Source organism: Telopea speciosissima, unplaced genomic scaffold (assembly GCF_018873765.1).
Source record: "Telopea speciosissima isolate NSW1024214 ecotype Mountain lineage unplaced genomic scaffold, Tspe_v1 Tspe_v1.0063, whole genome shotgun sequence".
NCBI lineage: Eukaryota > Viridiplantae > Streptophyta > Magnoliopsida > Proteales > Proteaceae > Telopea > Telopea speciosissima.
The window spans coordinates 30,278-43,136 of record NW_025317399.1 but is presented as its reverse complement, the minus strand read 5'-3'; the positions used below and the strand labels follow the sequence as shown (position 1 = coordinate 43,136).

The 12,859-nt window shown below is 40.1% G+C and overlaps 1 protein-coding gene across 3 annotated transcripts in view; it reads left to right on the top strand.

The window, feature by feature from the left end:
* Positions 1-12,859, top strand: part of LOC122647487 (putative acyl-activating enzyme 19) — a 98,894-nt gene that overhangs the window by 75,758 nt on the left and 10,277 nt on the right. Inside the window, exons 13-14 of one of the 3 annotated variants that reach the window (XM_043840874.1) lie at positions 4,783-4,842; positions 5,489-5,533. The exons of 1 other annotated variant lie outside the window; for it this stretch is intronic. In XM_043840874.1, the coding sequence (XP_043696809.1) occupies positions 4,783-4,842; positions 5,489-5,533 (105 nt within the window). Of the gene's footprint in view, positions 1-4,782; positions 4,843-5,488; positions 5,534-12,859 lie in introns of those variants that run through there. One more of the 3 variants, XR_006330906.1, reaches the window with a different exon arrangement.

Here is a 12,859-nt window from a genome sequence, read left to right as displayed (position 1 = left end):
GGAAGAATTAACTTTTATGACTCATCATGTATACCCAGGTGGCACGAGTATAACAATCAATAAAGGAGACAAACCATCGACGACCAGAAATGGAAGTACAACGGGCAGAGCCCCACACATCAGAATGAACCAAAGCAAAAGGAGACTCACTTCTTTTATTTAATGAAGAATAATTGGAACGAGTCTGTTTGGCCAAAACACAAGCCTCGCATAAAAACTCATTCCTATTACATTGCTTGATCAAGTTGGGAAACAAAAGAGCTAAAGTACTAAGGAGGGTAACCAAGCGACAGTGCCAGAGATGAAATTCAGGTGACGAGGTGGACTGTAAATGATGAGCTGAAGAGGAAGCCAAATGCCAAGTAGAAGGCTGACCCGTGTCAAGTAAGTAGAGATCACCTTGCATCTTACCACCCCCAATCGTTCGCCCTGTCTCCAGATCCCGTATGACAAAATGAGAAGGGAAAAATGTGAGTTTGCATTTCAGATCTCTAGTAAGACTACTAATAGAGAGAAGGTTGGTAGAAAATGAGGGAACATGCAAAACAAATTTTTTTAAGGAAAGGGTAGGAGAGCAGCGTATGGAACCTTTCCATTAATAGGAGAAAGGGAACCATTAGTCACGCGAACATTGTCTTTGCCAGAAGATGGAGAATAAAGGTGAAACACATGGGAGGAGCCAGTCATGTGGTCAGTGGCACTGGAGTCTATAATCCAAGGACTAGATACAGCCGATGCACACAGGCTACTAACTAGAATATCTAAGGCAAAGTGAGAATCAGGATGGGCAGCAGGTGCAGATGCCGTAGTAGGGGCAGCGGAAGAGGCCTGGAGCATGTGACAGAAAGCTAGGAGCTCATCCTGAGTAAGCCCAATGTCAGAGGCAGTAGCAGCAGTGGTAGGAGAATCAGCTAGATGAGCCATCACAGAAAAAAGGAACTTCTTCAAACCATTAATTGATGAGGTAGAGTATCTCTCTTGATGGTAGAAACACCTCCATAAGATTACAGCAGCAGCAAAAATCCCTAACCCAAAAATCGATGTGTCAAGGTTTTAGAAAACGCTGAAAAGTAGAGATCGATTGGGGTAGGGGTCTTCAAAAACTTGGAATGGAGCAATTATTGAGGTCGAGCGCTCTTTGAAGTCGAAGTAATCAGCCCTTCAAAAATCATCAAGAGCTAAAACCTGTAACCATAAATTTGATTGGATTTAGGGTTTTGTCAGGATTTTTAGTAGGTAACCAAATTAGAAGGTTAAGGAAGCTTTGCTGTAGAAACTGATCTAGCCATTAGAATGGGTCCAAACTCAGGTCGAGTAGGGCTTGTATAGAAGTAACCTGTGCAAGAAATCTCAGCCTGATTTGATGGTTGGATTGTGAGAACCAAGGGTTGATCCAAAATTAGAAGGTGGAGATCCAAAAATAGAAGGTTAATGGTTTGGCCAGATCTAGCCATTGGAAAAGAGTGAAAGTGGGGTTAATGGTTGCTGTTTAAGGTTTGCAGATGGAGCTCCAACAATGAACAATCAGCCTTCAATAGTGGTAGAGATCTGATCTTAAAAAAAAAAAATCTTGAAAACTCCCTAGGGTCACTAAAACCTAGGCTTACCCTATGGATCCAAGATCTCATAAGGGCTTAGCTCCATTTGGTCCAAAGGTAGGGTTTGGTGGTTTAGAACCAAGGATTCAGTAGCAATGGTTGCAAGGCAGAACATACAAGTCTTTAATAGGATTTGGTCTTTACCATTTGAGCTCCATTTAAGCGTCAAGCATCACCTTGAGTCCCAAATGGAACCCTAGGTTAGCTTAAGCTTAAGGAATCTACTTCAACTAAGACTGAGAAATGGGAAAGAGGGTTGTACCAAGATTTAGGTCATACCATGGTGAGTGAAGCTCCAATCTCAGCCCTAGCCAGCTTTGAAGATCCACCTCATCTTCCTCCTTCCCTTCCTTTCCATCTCTCCTTTTTCTTCTTTTCTTCAAGCCTTGTCCGGACAGCAAGAGGAGGAGATGTGGGGCAGCCAGCCATCTTGGCATGCCTTCCATCTTCTTCCCTTCCCCTCTCATTCCTCTTCCTACCTTCTTCCTTCTTCTTCCTTTTCTCTTCTCCTCCACGGTTTGCTTAGAGGGGAAGAGATAAGAGAATATGAGGCTTTATCTTATCTTTTAAAGATCAAAAGGGGTCTTAGGTCTTGTTTGTTTAGGTGTTCCTAAAACACAAAATAGTCTCTTAGGTTTAAATGGGTTTTAAGGCTTATTTGTCCCTAGTCATAACCTATTAAATCCATCTAGTTAGGACATGTTTGGGTCAGTTCTAAGTCTTATAAGACATATTGGTCCTTAGGGTTTGTTTGGTTTAAGTTAGGATGGAAAACTCATTATTTATTTAATGTCAAGTCTTGTGGGCCCACTTTCATGGCCCAATTAACCAAAGAAAGGTAAGGGTGGGAGTCCATCTGGTCCGGGGATCTAATTATGGTGTCCGGGACACGGGATGTGGGTCCCATGGGAAAATAAATCAAAAGGGCAAGTAACAGCACAGGCGGGTCCACGAGCGGAATAAGTCGAGTGAGTCCGTTCGTGATTTCGTTGCTGCTGTCAGGGCCCAAACTTCGAGGAAAGTTGCGGGGCTTTGACCCGTACTTCCAGGACGTCGAGGGGATACTTATAATAATAATTTAAGTTCAAGGCCATAGATGTTGACCATTGCCACCATGGCATTACCCTTTGGTAAAGTTTAATTTGACCCTGGGTGTGGGTATATTTCGGGTGCGGGTGTAACAATTAAAGTATATTAAAATCCAAACATCAATAGATCAAGTAAAGTATATGATACGTTTCATGCATTGCAAGTACTTTGCAAAGTATATGAAATAAACTTTAATCAATTTTTTTATTTTTCACAATTATTTTAATTTTTCAGAAATTAAAAAATGACATAATATAATGAGGCATGATACAAAATAATATCAATCTAAGTCTTGTCACGCATTTCAGCCATTGCATGATTTAATCAAACTATAATGAAAGAGTAAAGATAAAAAATCCTTTATTTTTGAGTATTTTTTAATTCCAGAAAATAAAAAAATACCAATTATAGAGTAAAAATTACATTCAAGGTGGTACATCTGTACATAATGTACTACATATATCATACACATAAGCATAGGACTTGATTTTTGGAAGAAATAAAAAAAAAAATCATTTATGGAAGCCATTTTCGTTTTAGGCTAAAAAACGGTGGATTTGAGTTCTAATCTTTGCAAATGTATACAATGCATGCATCTGATAGTTAGTTGAACCTAAATGCATGGATTCATAAAAAAAAAAAAAAAAACAACTGGAATGCAAGATTTGAAGCAAAAGATCAATTTTTTTTTAAATACATTTCCCTTCAAAAACTCCTTCAATCTTTGATTTTTGGTTGTTGGATGATGCATATGATGTTGTTCCACCAGAGTTTGATTCATTTTCACTATTGAATGGAAGCGCTAACAAGAATTGGGTGAAAATGGACGTAAAATCTAAGTTTTCAAGCTTTTCAGCTTGGCTGGAAGCTGTTTTTTCCGCCTCTGCACTCTCTGTTTCGTGTTCTGGCCAAAAGTGACGACTTAAGTTAAGTGTATTGTATCGATACACTTAAAATCCAAAAAAACAATAATTAAAAGTATGTATCGAGTGTATTGATATGTATCGATCGTATCGTATCGTATTGGCCCGTATCAGTCGATACATATCGATACACTCGATACAATATGATTTCAAAAAAAAAAGAGATGTATTGGTCAGTATTGTATCGACACTTTAATCCATGTTCGTATTGTTCGTATCGTACAGACCGATACTTTAATCCATGTTCGTAATAGTAGTTTCATGTCTCAAGTGGGTTTCAATAACCTTCTCCCATAATTTCATAGTATGACTCATTAGTTTTATGCCCCTATAGTTATTGCAGTTCTGAATATCACCTTTTTATTTTTTGTAAATCCGGACCACGATGCTTCTTCTCCATTCATCTGGCATTTTCCTTGTGCTCATAATCTTATTAAACAGCTTGGTTAGCCAAGATAAACCATAGATTCCTAAGCTCTTCCACACTTCTTTTGGGATCTCGTCTAGACCTAGTGCCTTGCCTACTTTCATCCTCCTTAAAGCTTCTTTTACTTCAGACACCCTAATTTTCGTATATATCTACGACATGTGGTGTCTTGATGGATATGCAGTCTTCCGGAACACTATTACTCGAAGTGTCTTCATTTAGTGGGCTGCGAAAATAACCTTCCCATCTCTTCTTAATGTCCTCATCTCTTATTAGTACTTTACCATCTTCACTTTTAATGAAGATAGCCTGCTCCACTCCAAAATATTTAGTCTATGTCCTTACCATAGATACTGTGTCTTGTATGTTTTTAGGATCTTTTTATTATTTCTGTGCTTCATATTGATCAATATAACTAATTTAATAAATATGTTAATATTTTTTCAGAGACTCTGTAGATGAATATTTTAAGTGTATAGGTTGTACAACTCTATTTTATACTTCTCTTCCCTTTCATTCTTAGTTTGTCTTGGTGGAAGCCTTGAGAAGTTAATTTATGAAGCAGCATCAATAATTGAGTTTGGTCTTGTTTCCACCACACGATCTACCAGATTTCTTGTTCTAATGAAACTGGATATGATCTTACCTGATACACTGCTTTACATATGCATGTTGTTAATTGTGAAACATGGATGGTACTTCTATTTGTTAGATTCATTATCAGTGACTTGATGGTGTTATACAGGTAGTAACAGGTGGTCCACTATTTGCTGGAGCATGCATATCTTATGTCATTCCCTCTCAAGTAAGTTCTCTTGTTTGATGCAAGCTTCTATCTTATTTGAATTTTCACATTGAAACTCTAAGGCACAACTGGGAAATACTCAATTCCATGGTGATCTGCTCATTGCTGAATCTTTCATTATTTGAGATTGAGTTCTAATACAAGTGTAACAAGGGCACTTTTTAAAAGAAAATTCAAAATGTAGAATACCATTACTCTTTATTTTTTGGGTAAATAACTAGATTTATTAAAAACAGAGCAAACCTGCCAAATGATATAATCAACAACAAAGAACATCTCTCTCTCCCCCCCCCCCTTGCCCTCCTTTTTCCAATCTTTCTAATTAACTACAATCATTATCCTGCTTTCGCTTCTATTCCCTGTTTCCCCTTTGTTCTTCTATTAATTATATTCTCTTTCTTGTCATGATGCACTGGCTTTGCCATTTGAAAGAAGAGATGCAGGCACTATTAACACATATTTCCAGTATAAATAAATATCCAGGACTTTAAACAAAAAAAATTATTTAGTAATTAGTTACATTTTATATTTAGATCCAGCAACCATGGTTATTAAGTTGCATATTGTAATGTATTTTACATATCAGGATTTTGTACTCAACTATGCTGTAAGATCACTGACACCGTGAATCCTCTGTTCCTCGTAGGTGCTTATATGTTCTAGAAACGGAAGTGTGTATTCATTTCAGTTGGTAAGCTCTCAGACTCAGATGTATGGTTATGATGAAGTCATTGTCCTTGTAGAAAGTTTTGGAAATTACTATCCTTTAGTTTCTCCATTTTAGCAACCATACCAACACAATTTATTTCCTTCCCTATGGGAAGATGAAATATGTTTTAGAATCTTGATTCACTTAAAAGTGACAAGTAGATCATTGTTAGCAGGTTCCTCCATTGAGTAAAAAAAAGCGGATGCTTGTTTTTTGTCATATTTCTGGATCAGTGTGTACTTTCTATCTAATACTATTTGAAACATTTATACATGTAACGTTGAAGGTTCTAGGTTTCGGTTGAAAATTTTACATTTTTTCTGCAAATTTCGCTAGTTGATTTCGAGGGCCAAATGGCCAAATTAAGTCCTGAAACTTCTAAGACACCTTATTTTAGGCCCTCTAAGCATAGTGGAACCCTTAGATTTTAAAAAATCACACCCAAATGGTAGTTTGACTGTGGATCCTAGGTTGGTAATATATGTTGTATACATTCTCTAATATGGCCAATTCCATTCAATGTTTAGTACTAGAACACATATTCCAGTAAAACAACTTAAATATGTATTAAGAATGACCTTCAGGTCATGTGAGAATTGGTCAGTAGAGATGGTCACCTATGCTACCCTACCTTGTGGCGACCCGACTCTCTCCGATCAAACGATTCCTCTGAAGCGAACATGGACCTCAGACCATCTTCGCCTCGAAACTCTTCAATGCAATGTAGTTGGTGGCAAATCGAGTAATGTCAGGCCTTACTAAATCTCCACCACACTTCTCCCAAAGCATATGTAAAGCATATCTATGGTTGTACACAAATATGGCCACTTGTCTTCCTTGCTTGACCACACCAAATATCATGCATCTCTTCCCCATGATCTTAAGTATGAGGTCAATGCAGTGGGTTGCACACGGTGTCCAAAAGAAGTGGTACCTGCTGCTATGCATCAATCTCTCACTTACCTTTTTAAAGTTGCTCTTGTTCATCACCACTTGGACAATGTTCTGTACCCCTCCCTCTTGTACACCATCTTTCAACAACTTGTAAATATACTTTGCATCTTTTTTCTCCTTTGATGCATCCAGAGAGTTTAGAAAGATAGTCTTACCAACACAATAGACCATGAAGTTGATAATGGACTGTTTAGTGTGTCTAGTCCAACCATCACACATTAAAAAGGCTGTAGCATCAATATCACAGATAGCGGTAATTTCTCTGCTACTTGCGCTATTGATGCCTTGAGGTTCACCAATCGGGAGGACAAGCTTTGTGTGTATGTGTTCCTGGCAGGTCTTAATATTGAGTTTGATCATATTCGGGTTCATATCCTGAGTTGTGATCCTTTTTCAACTTTCGGAGCAGGCGTATGCTATGGTTCAATCTGAGGACAGCCGCTGTACTACGATGTTGCAACTTGCTGCCCAGGATCGATCTGCCTTTTTTTTCGAGGTCTGGATCCTCTTCCCATGAAGTACTCAACGTCCCAGTGATCACCCTAATTAATGTAGTCCAAGATAGGTAGGAGACCTACTAGGAGTCAGATAACTAGGACCGGTAGAACTGCTGGTTCGATGGGGCAGAATTGAGTTTTTTAGGTCAAATTTAGGGTTAGGGTTAGGGTTAGGGTAATGAAAGTGAATCTTATATGGTAAAGCTAGGCAGGTTAGGGGAGTCTAATGAACTAGGATTTGTAAGTCTTAGATGGTTAAAATAGTTAGATGGATTTGGGCAGTAACTAGGGTTAGGGTTTTGAAAAGTAGAAGATGATGGAATCTAGGGTAGGAAATCAGGTGATTGAATGGGCTTAATATTTAGGTTGAGTGTGGGTAGTGTGGAGGGGAATATATGCTGAAAATTACAGCTATATCAGATGGTTAGATCTGGAGTATTGGCTGGGTGGATGCTTCTGAAATTTGGATAGAATCTCTGTTAGGGATAGAGGAAGATTCGATCAAAACTTTAGCAGGTTCTAACGGTTAGATTTGGCTGGACAGATTTCTCGCAAAAATCACCTTGCATGTGACCTTCTAGAAGGGAAGAAGAATAGTTGCAGGTTTTAGGATTCTAATGGATCTATGGTATTAATGGTGGATGAGGAAGGTAGTAAGGATTGAGTATTCAACGATGGGGGTGGGTTTAGAGGATTAGGAGAAGAAGGGGAATGATGGATAACACTAAAAACTTACTTGGAGTTGCAGATCTTCAATGGAGGCAGCAACTCTGTGATAGAAGGATAGAACCACCTTCCAACTGTGGAGGATCCTCCCAGCCGTCATGGCGTAAGGAGTCGATCGGATTCCACCGATCCCTTTCCAGCTTGATAGAACGACAAGGATGCACACTCACAAGGAGCAAAGGAGCAACTATGGCAGCAAACAAAAGCTTTTTCATTAATCAAATTCGTGTACCATACTTGGCCCCCTTACAACCTTATATAAAAGACTCAAAATTAGACTCCTACACTAAAAAGGACAGGCCTAACCCAATCGTTAACCTATTAGGTAACTTAAACTGACTAGGAAACTGAAATAGACTCAAAATAGAGTCGTCATCTTGCCCAACTACACAACTAAAAGAAAAATTAATAAAATCACTTAAATTGTACCACTGGTTGAAACCAGCTTTGGACTGGTTCAATTTAAAACATTAAAAACATGAAAATAAACTAAGTATAGGGCTAATCCCGTATGCAATCTATTTACCCCTAGTTTAGGCCCATTGAAGTGGCCTATTACATAGAAAACCCTTGGGATCAAAGGCCCCAACATATATATATCCCAACTCTAGACTTATTTCTTTTCGATAATGAATCTGCATCATTAATTCAGACAAGGGCACTATTAAATGCGAGTACTGCAGTTACCAACAGCTGACTAGTGCAGTTGGTAAGCTGTGGTGCGCTTTATGCCAATGCTCACCAAGAGATCTCGAGATCGAGTCTCCTGGCTGGTACCTTCCCCCCTCCCTAAAAAATAAAAAAAAAAATGCGAGTACTAAAGATTTATGTTGGAAGCTCCATGGTAGACGTGCAAATGGCAAAGGTCGTGGTCGTGGTCGTGGTTACGGGACCGAAACCACTGATGTTGCTCCCTTCGGGGCACCTCTTTTTCTGGAGGATTTGATGACTCAACTCTGCCGTCTCCTTGCTTCGCCCAGTTCTTCTCCATCAGCATCTATAGCCACTTCCATCCCAGCCTCTTCAGATTCCCACTTTGCCCACAAAAGAGTGAGGTCTCCCACTGTGTCCAACTCTTCCACCAGATGGTTAAAACCCAGTTTGATGCCAAGATCAAGATTCTATGCACAGATAATGGGTGAGAGAGTATGTTGATGGATCATTTTAAACATATCTAGGTGACAGTGGAATAATTCATTAGACAAGCTGTGTTGATACCCTGCTCAAAACAGCGTGACCGAACGCAAGAATCGGCATTTGTTGGAGTTTGCTCATTCTTTGATGTTTCAAATGAATGTCCATGCCCCCTGTTGGAGCGAAGCTGTCCTAACAGCTGCATATCTCATTAATCGGATGTCTTCTCGAATTCTGGACTCTCGTTGCCCCTTGGAGTTGCTTACAGGTTCCCTCAATTTCATTATGCCTCGGAATGTTTTTGGTTGTGTGCTTTGCTTGTAATCATCACCAGCATGGTAAGCTTGATCCTCGTGCCATCCGCTGTATTTTTCTTGGCTACTTGACGACTCAAAAAGGGTATAAATGCTATGATCCACTCTCTCACCATATGTCTCTATGGACGTGGTGTTCCATGAGAATGAGGCATTTTTTCCCGCTGCCATGCCTCTCCAGGGGGAGTCCTCTTCACGGGATGATGTGCTTCTAATTGCTTCAATTCCATCTTCAGAAGAAATGATTTCGGCCCAGAGGGACTTGGGGGAGCCCATGTCTTTTGTCCAAGATAAGCCCACGGTTCCATTGAAGGTTTTTGTTTGCTCCCAGTCTAAAAGGTAGCAAGATGAACCCACCACCACTACCACTATGCCACTCCAATCGTCACCTCTTGAACCAAGTTCTCCTGCATAGTCTCCATCTGGTGAGTCTTCTCCTATTTCTGATCCTACACTTGATTTACCAATTGCCATTCGTAAACCTATTAGAACTTGCACTCTACACCCTATTTCCAATGTTGTCTCTTATGACTCTTTTTCACCTTCTTTTTATGCTTTTGTTTCCTCCTTGTCATCTATTTCTACTCCCAAGCACTGGCACAGAGCTTTGGCTGATTCAAATGGAGGCTGCTATGGTGGAAGAGATGAGGACACTTGGGAAAAATGAGACATGGGACTTGTCACTCTTCCTCCGAGGAAGAAACCTATGGGATGCAAATGTGTGTTCACTGTGAAGCAGAAGATGGATGGTACTATTGACATATACAAGGCTTGAATGATTGCCAACGGCTTCACCCAGACATTTGGCATAGACTACCAGGAGACCTTTACTCCTGTGGCCAAGTTAAACATTATTCAAGTGATTCTCTCATGTGCAGTTAACTTGGGATGGGAGTTACAACAACTGATTATGAAAAATGCATTTTTGCATGGGGAACTTGAAAAGGAAGTATACATGGATGTTCCTCTTGGATTCTCTAGTCCAAAAACCTATGGCAAGGTATGCAAATTAAAACGAGTATTGTATGGGTTGAAACAATCATCTCGAGCGTGGTTTAGGTGCTTTCATAAAGCCATGATGCCTATGGGTTACAAATAGAATAATTCTAATCATACTTTGTTCATCAAGAAGAATGGTGAGTTAATTATTGTTCTTATTCTATATGTTGATGACATCGTGGTTACAAGAAGTGACATTAGTGAAATAGCCCGGTTGAAAACTTTCCTTGGCATAGAATTTGAGATTAAAGATCTGGGAAAGCTACGGTACATCCTTAGGATTGAGGTTGCACGATCAAATCGAGGTATCTTCCTTTCTCAATGGAAGTATACACTCGACCTTTTGTCGAATACTAGGATGTTAGGGTGTAAACCTACTGATACCTCCCTTAAGGCAAATTTTCATCTCAAGTAGAAGAATGGTGAACTTGTGGATAAAATGGGAGATTGATTTATCACTCACACTAGGCCAGACATTACATCTATTGTTAGTATGGTCAGTCAATACATGCATGATCCTTACTCTGGAAACTTGGAAGCCGTTTATAGTATCTTGAAGTACCTAAAGTCTACTCCTGGTTGAAGGGTTCTTTTTACTTCTCATTATCATCTACACATTGAAGCTTACACTGATGCTGATTGGGCTAGTTCTCCTAACGATAGACGTTCCTGTAGAAACTGCTTCCTCTAAAAGGCCAACCTTGTAGGAAAGGGAGGAAACAATATGTATATCATACAGGAGCTATAATACGGCGGACTATCCAAAGGGGAACACGGGTGGATAAATAATTTTTTAACACCTACCCGCTCCCAGGGGGACTCAATACCGTGACCCCTGCCTGCTCTGATACCATGTAGAAACCGCTTCCTCTAAAAGGCCGACCTTGTAGGAAAGGGAGGAAACAATATGTATATCATACATGAGCTATAATACGGCGGACTATCCAAAGGGAAACACGGGTGGATAAATAATTTTTTAACAGTTTCACCTCCGGATACTGTACTCTGGTTATGGAAACCTCATTACTTGGCGCAGCAAGAAGCAAGCAGTGGTTGCTCGTTCTAATGCAAAGGCTGAGTTTAGGGTGTGGCCCACGGTATTTGTGAACTTTTGCTTCAGGGTCTTCTTCAGACCTTCCCATGAAGAGTCATTCTCAGGTTTAGCATCGAACAGGTGTTTGTGCTGATCACGGCTAGTTAACACTAGCCGAACAATTTTCTTCCATTGCAAAAAATTGGTAACCCCTTCCAACTTCTCAGTAATACAATTGGAAGAGGAAGAAAAAATTTCAATTGTTACTGACTTTGAACCCTCAACAGATTTCAATTCATCACCCATGATATGCTTAATGAAGTGAAGATGAAGTACAATAAAGAATGCTGAAAACAGGGATAGAAATCAATAGAGATTGAAGAACCTTGATAGAAGTCGATAGAAGCAACAAAGACAACAATCGAGTCCCTCAGATAAAAAACCCTGATAAAATCCGATAAAGACAGTGGAGGCAGCAATCGATCTCCTCAACCAAAACCCTGACAGAATCTTCACTTCATGAAAATCACCTTCAAATATTCCTCAAACAAAAAGAGAGACCTAGCATACCACAAACTAGTCTCTAAACAAATCCAAAAAACAGCATAGGGTGCTGCACCCCTTCAAACAAAGGATAGAAGAAACCGCAAGGGCTTCAAGTCTTCAACCAATACTCAAAACTTCAATCAAATGCTGTAGAGAAGGGAAGTAGTGAGCCACGAAAATTATAGCAGTCCTTACAGCTCTGATACCATGTAAACTAATGAAGAAAAAGGAAGAAGAAGAAGAGAAACCGAGAGAGAAGAGAGAAGAGAATCTGCAGAAATTAGAGAGAGTTTCACGACATGTGATCCTCTCCTCTAAACCTTCATTGTGTAAAATACTAAAAGGGTAAAACAATAAACACACTAATAAAATAAAAGACAACCTAATAACTAAATAGACTAGAATACCCTTCCTCATTGTGTTCTCGGGATTCCACGATAACAAAAATCAAATAAAATAATAAAGAATACAGGGGGGGACATTCCGCCTTACCCCAACCCACGACATCAAAAGGACACACCACTCAAAAAAGCCTAACCAACCCTTACATGAGCAACAAAAAAGGTCATTAATTCCGTAGGACAGGTAATGCAACCTTATCCTCACGGAGAATGGCTTGGAAAGGTCCCAAAGGGATGCACCCAGGTTGAAACCTGGCTGAAGTCTCCGTGTCACACGAAAGATTGGCCAACCAGTCAGCCGCTCTGTTGCTTTCCCGAAAGGCAAATGATACACAGGCCCGTGTGGCCACCACTAACTCCTGAATCTCCTTGTAGTAATACCATCCTCTCCCCAAACTACACCTCTTCATGTTAACTACCTTGACAGTTGCCTCTGAATCACAATTAACCACCACGTCCATAAGACCCATCTCCTTGCACACCTTCAGCCCATCCCTCAAAGCCCTCAGCTCCGCCAGTGAATTAGTGCAAGGGCCATAAAAGTTAGAGAAAGCAGCCAAGACCTCCCCTTGTCGGTTCCTAATGATCCCTCCCCCGCCGCCTAGGCCAGGGTTACCACGACAAGCGCCATCCACATTCAGCTTAACCGAGATAAATGGGGGGGCACCAGTACACCGGGATGGGGTGCTTCCTCCTGGGGACAG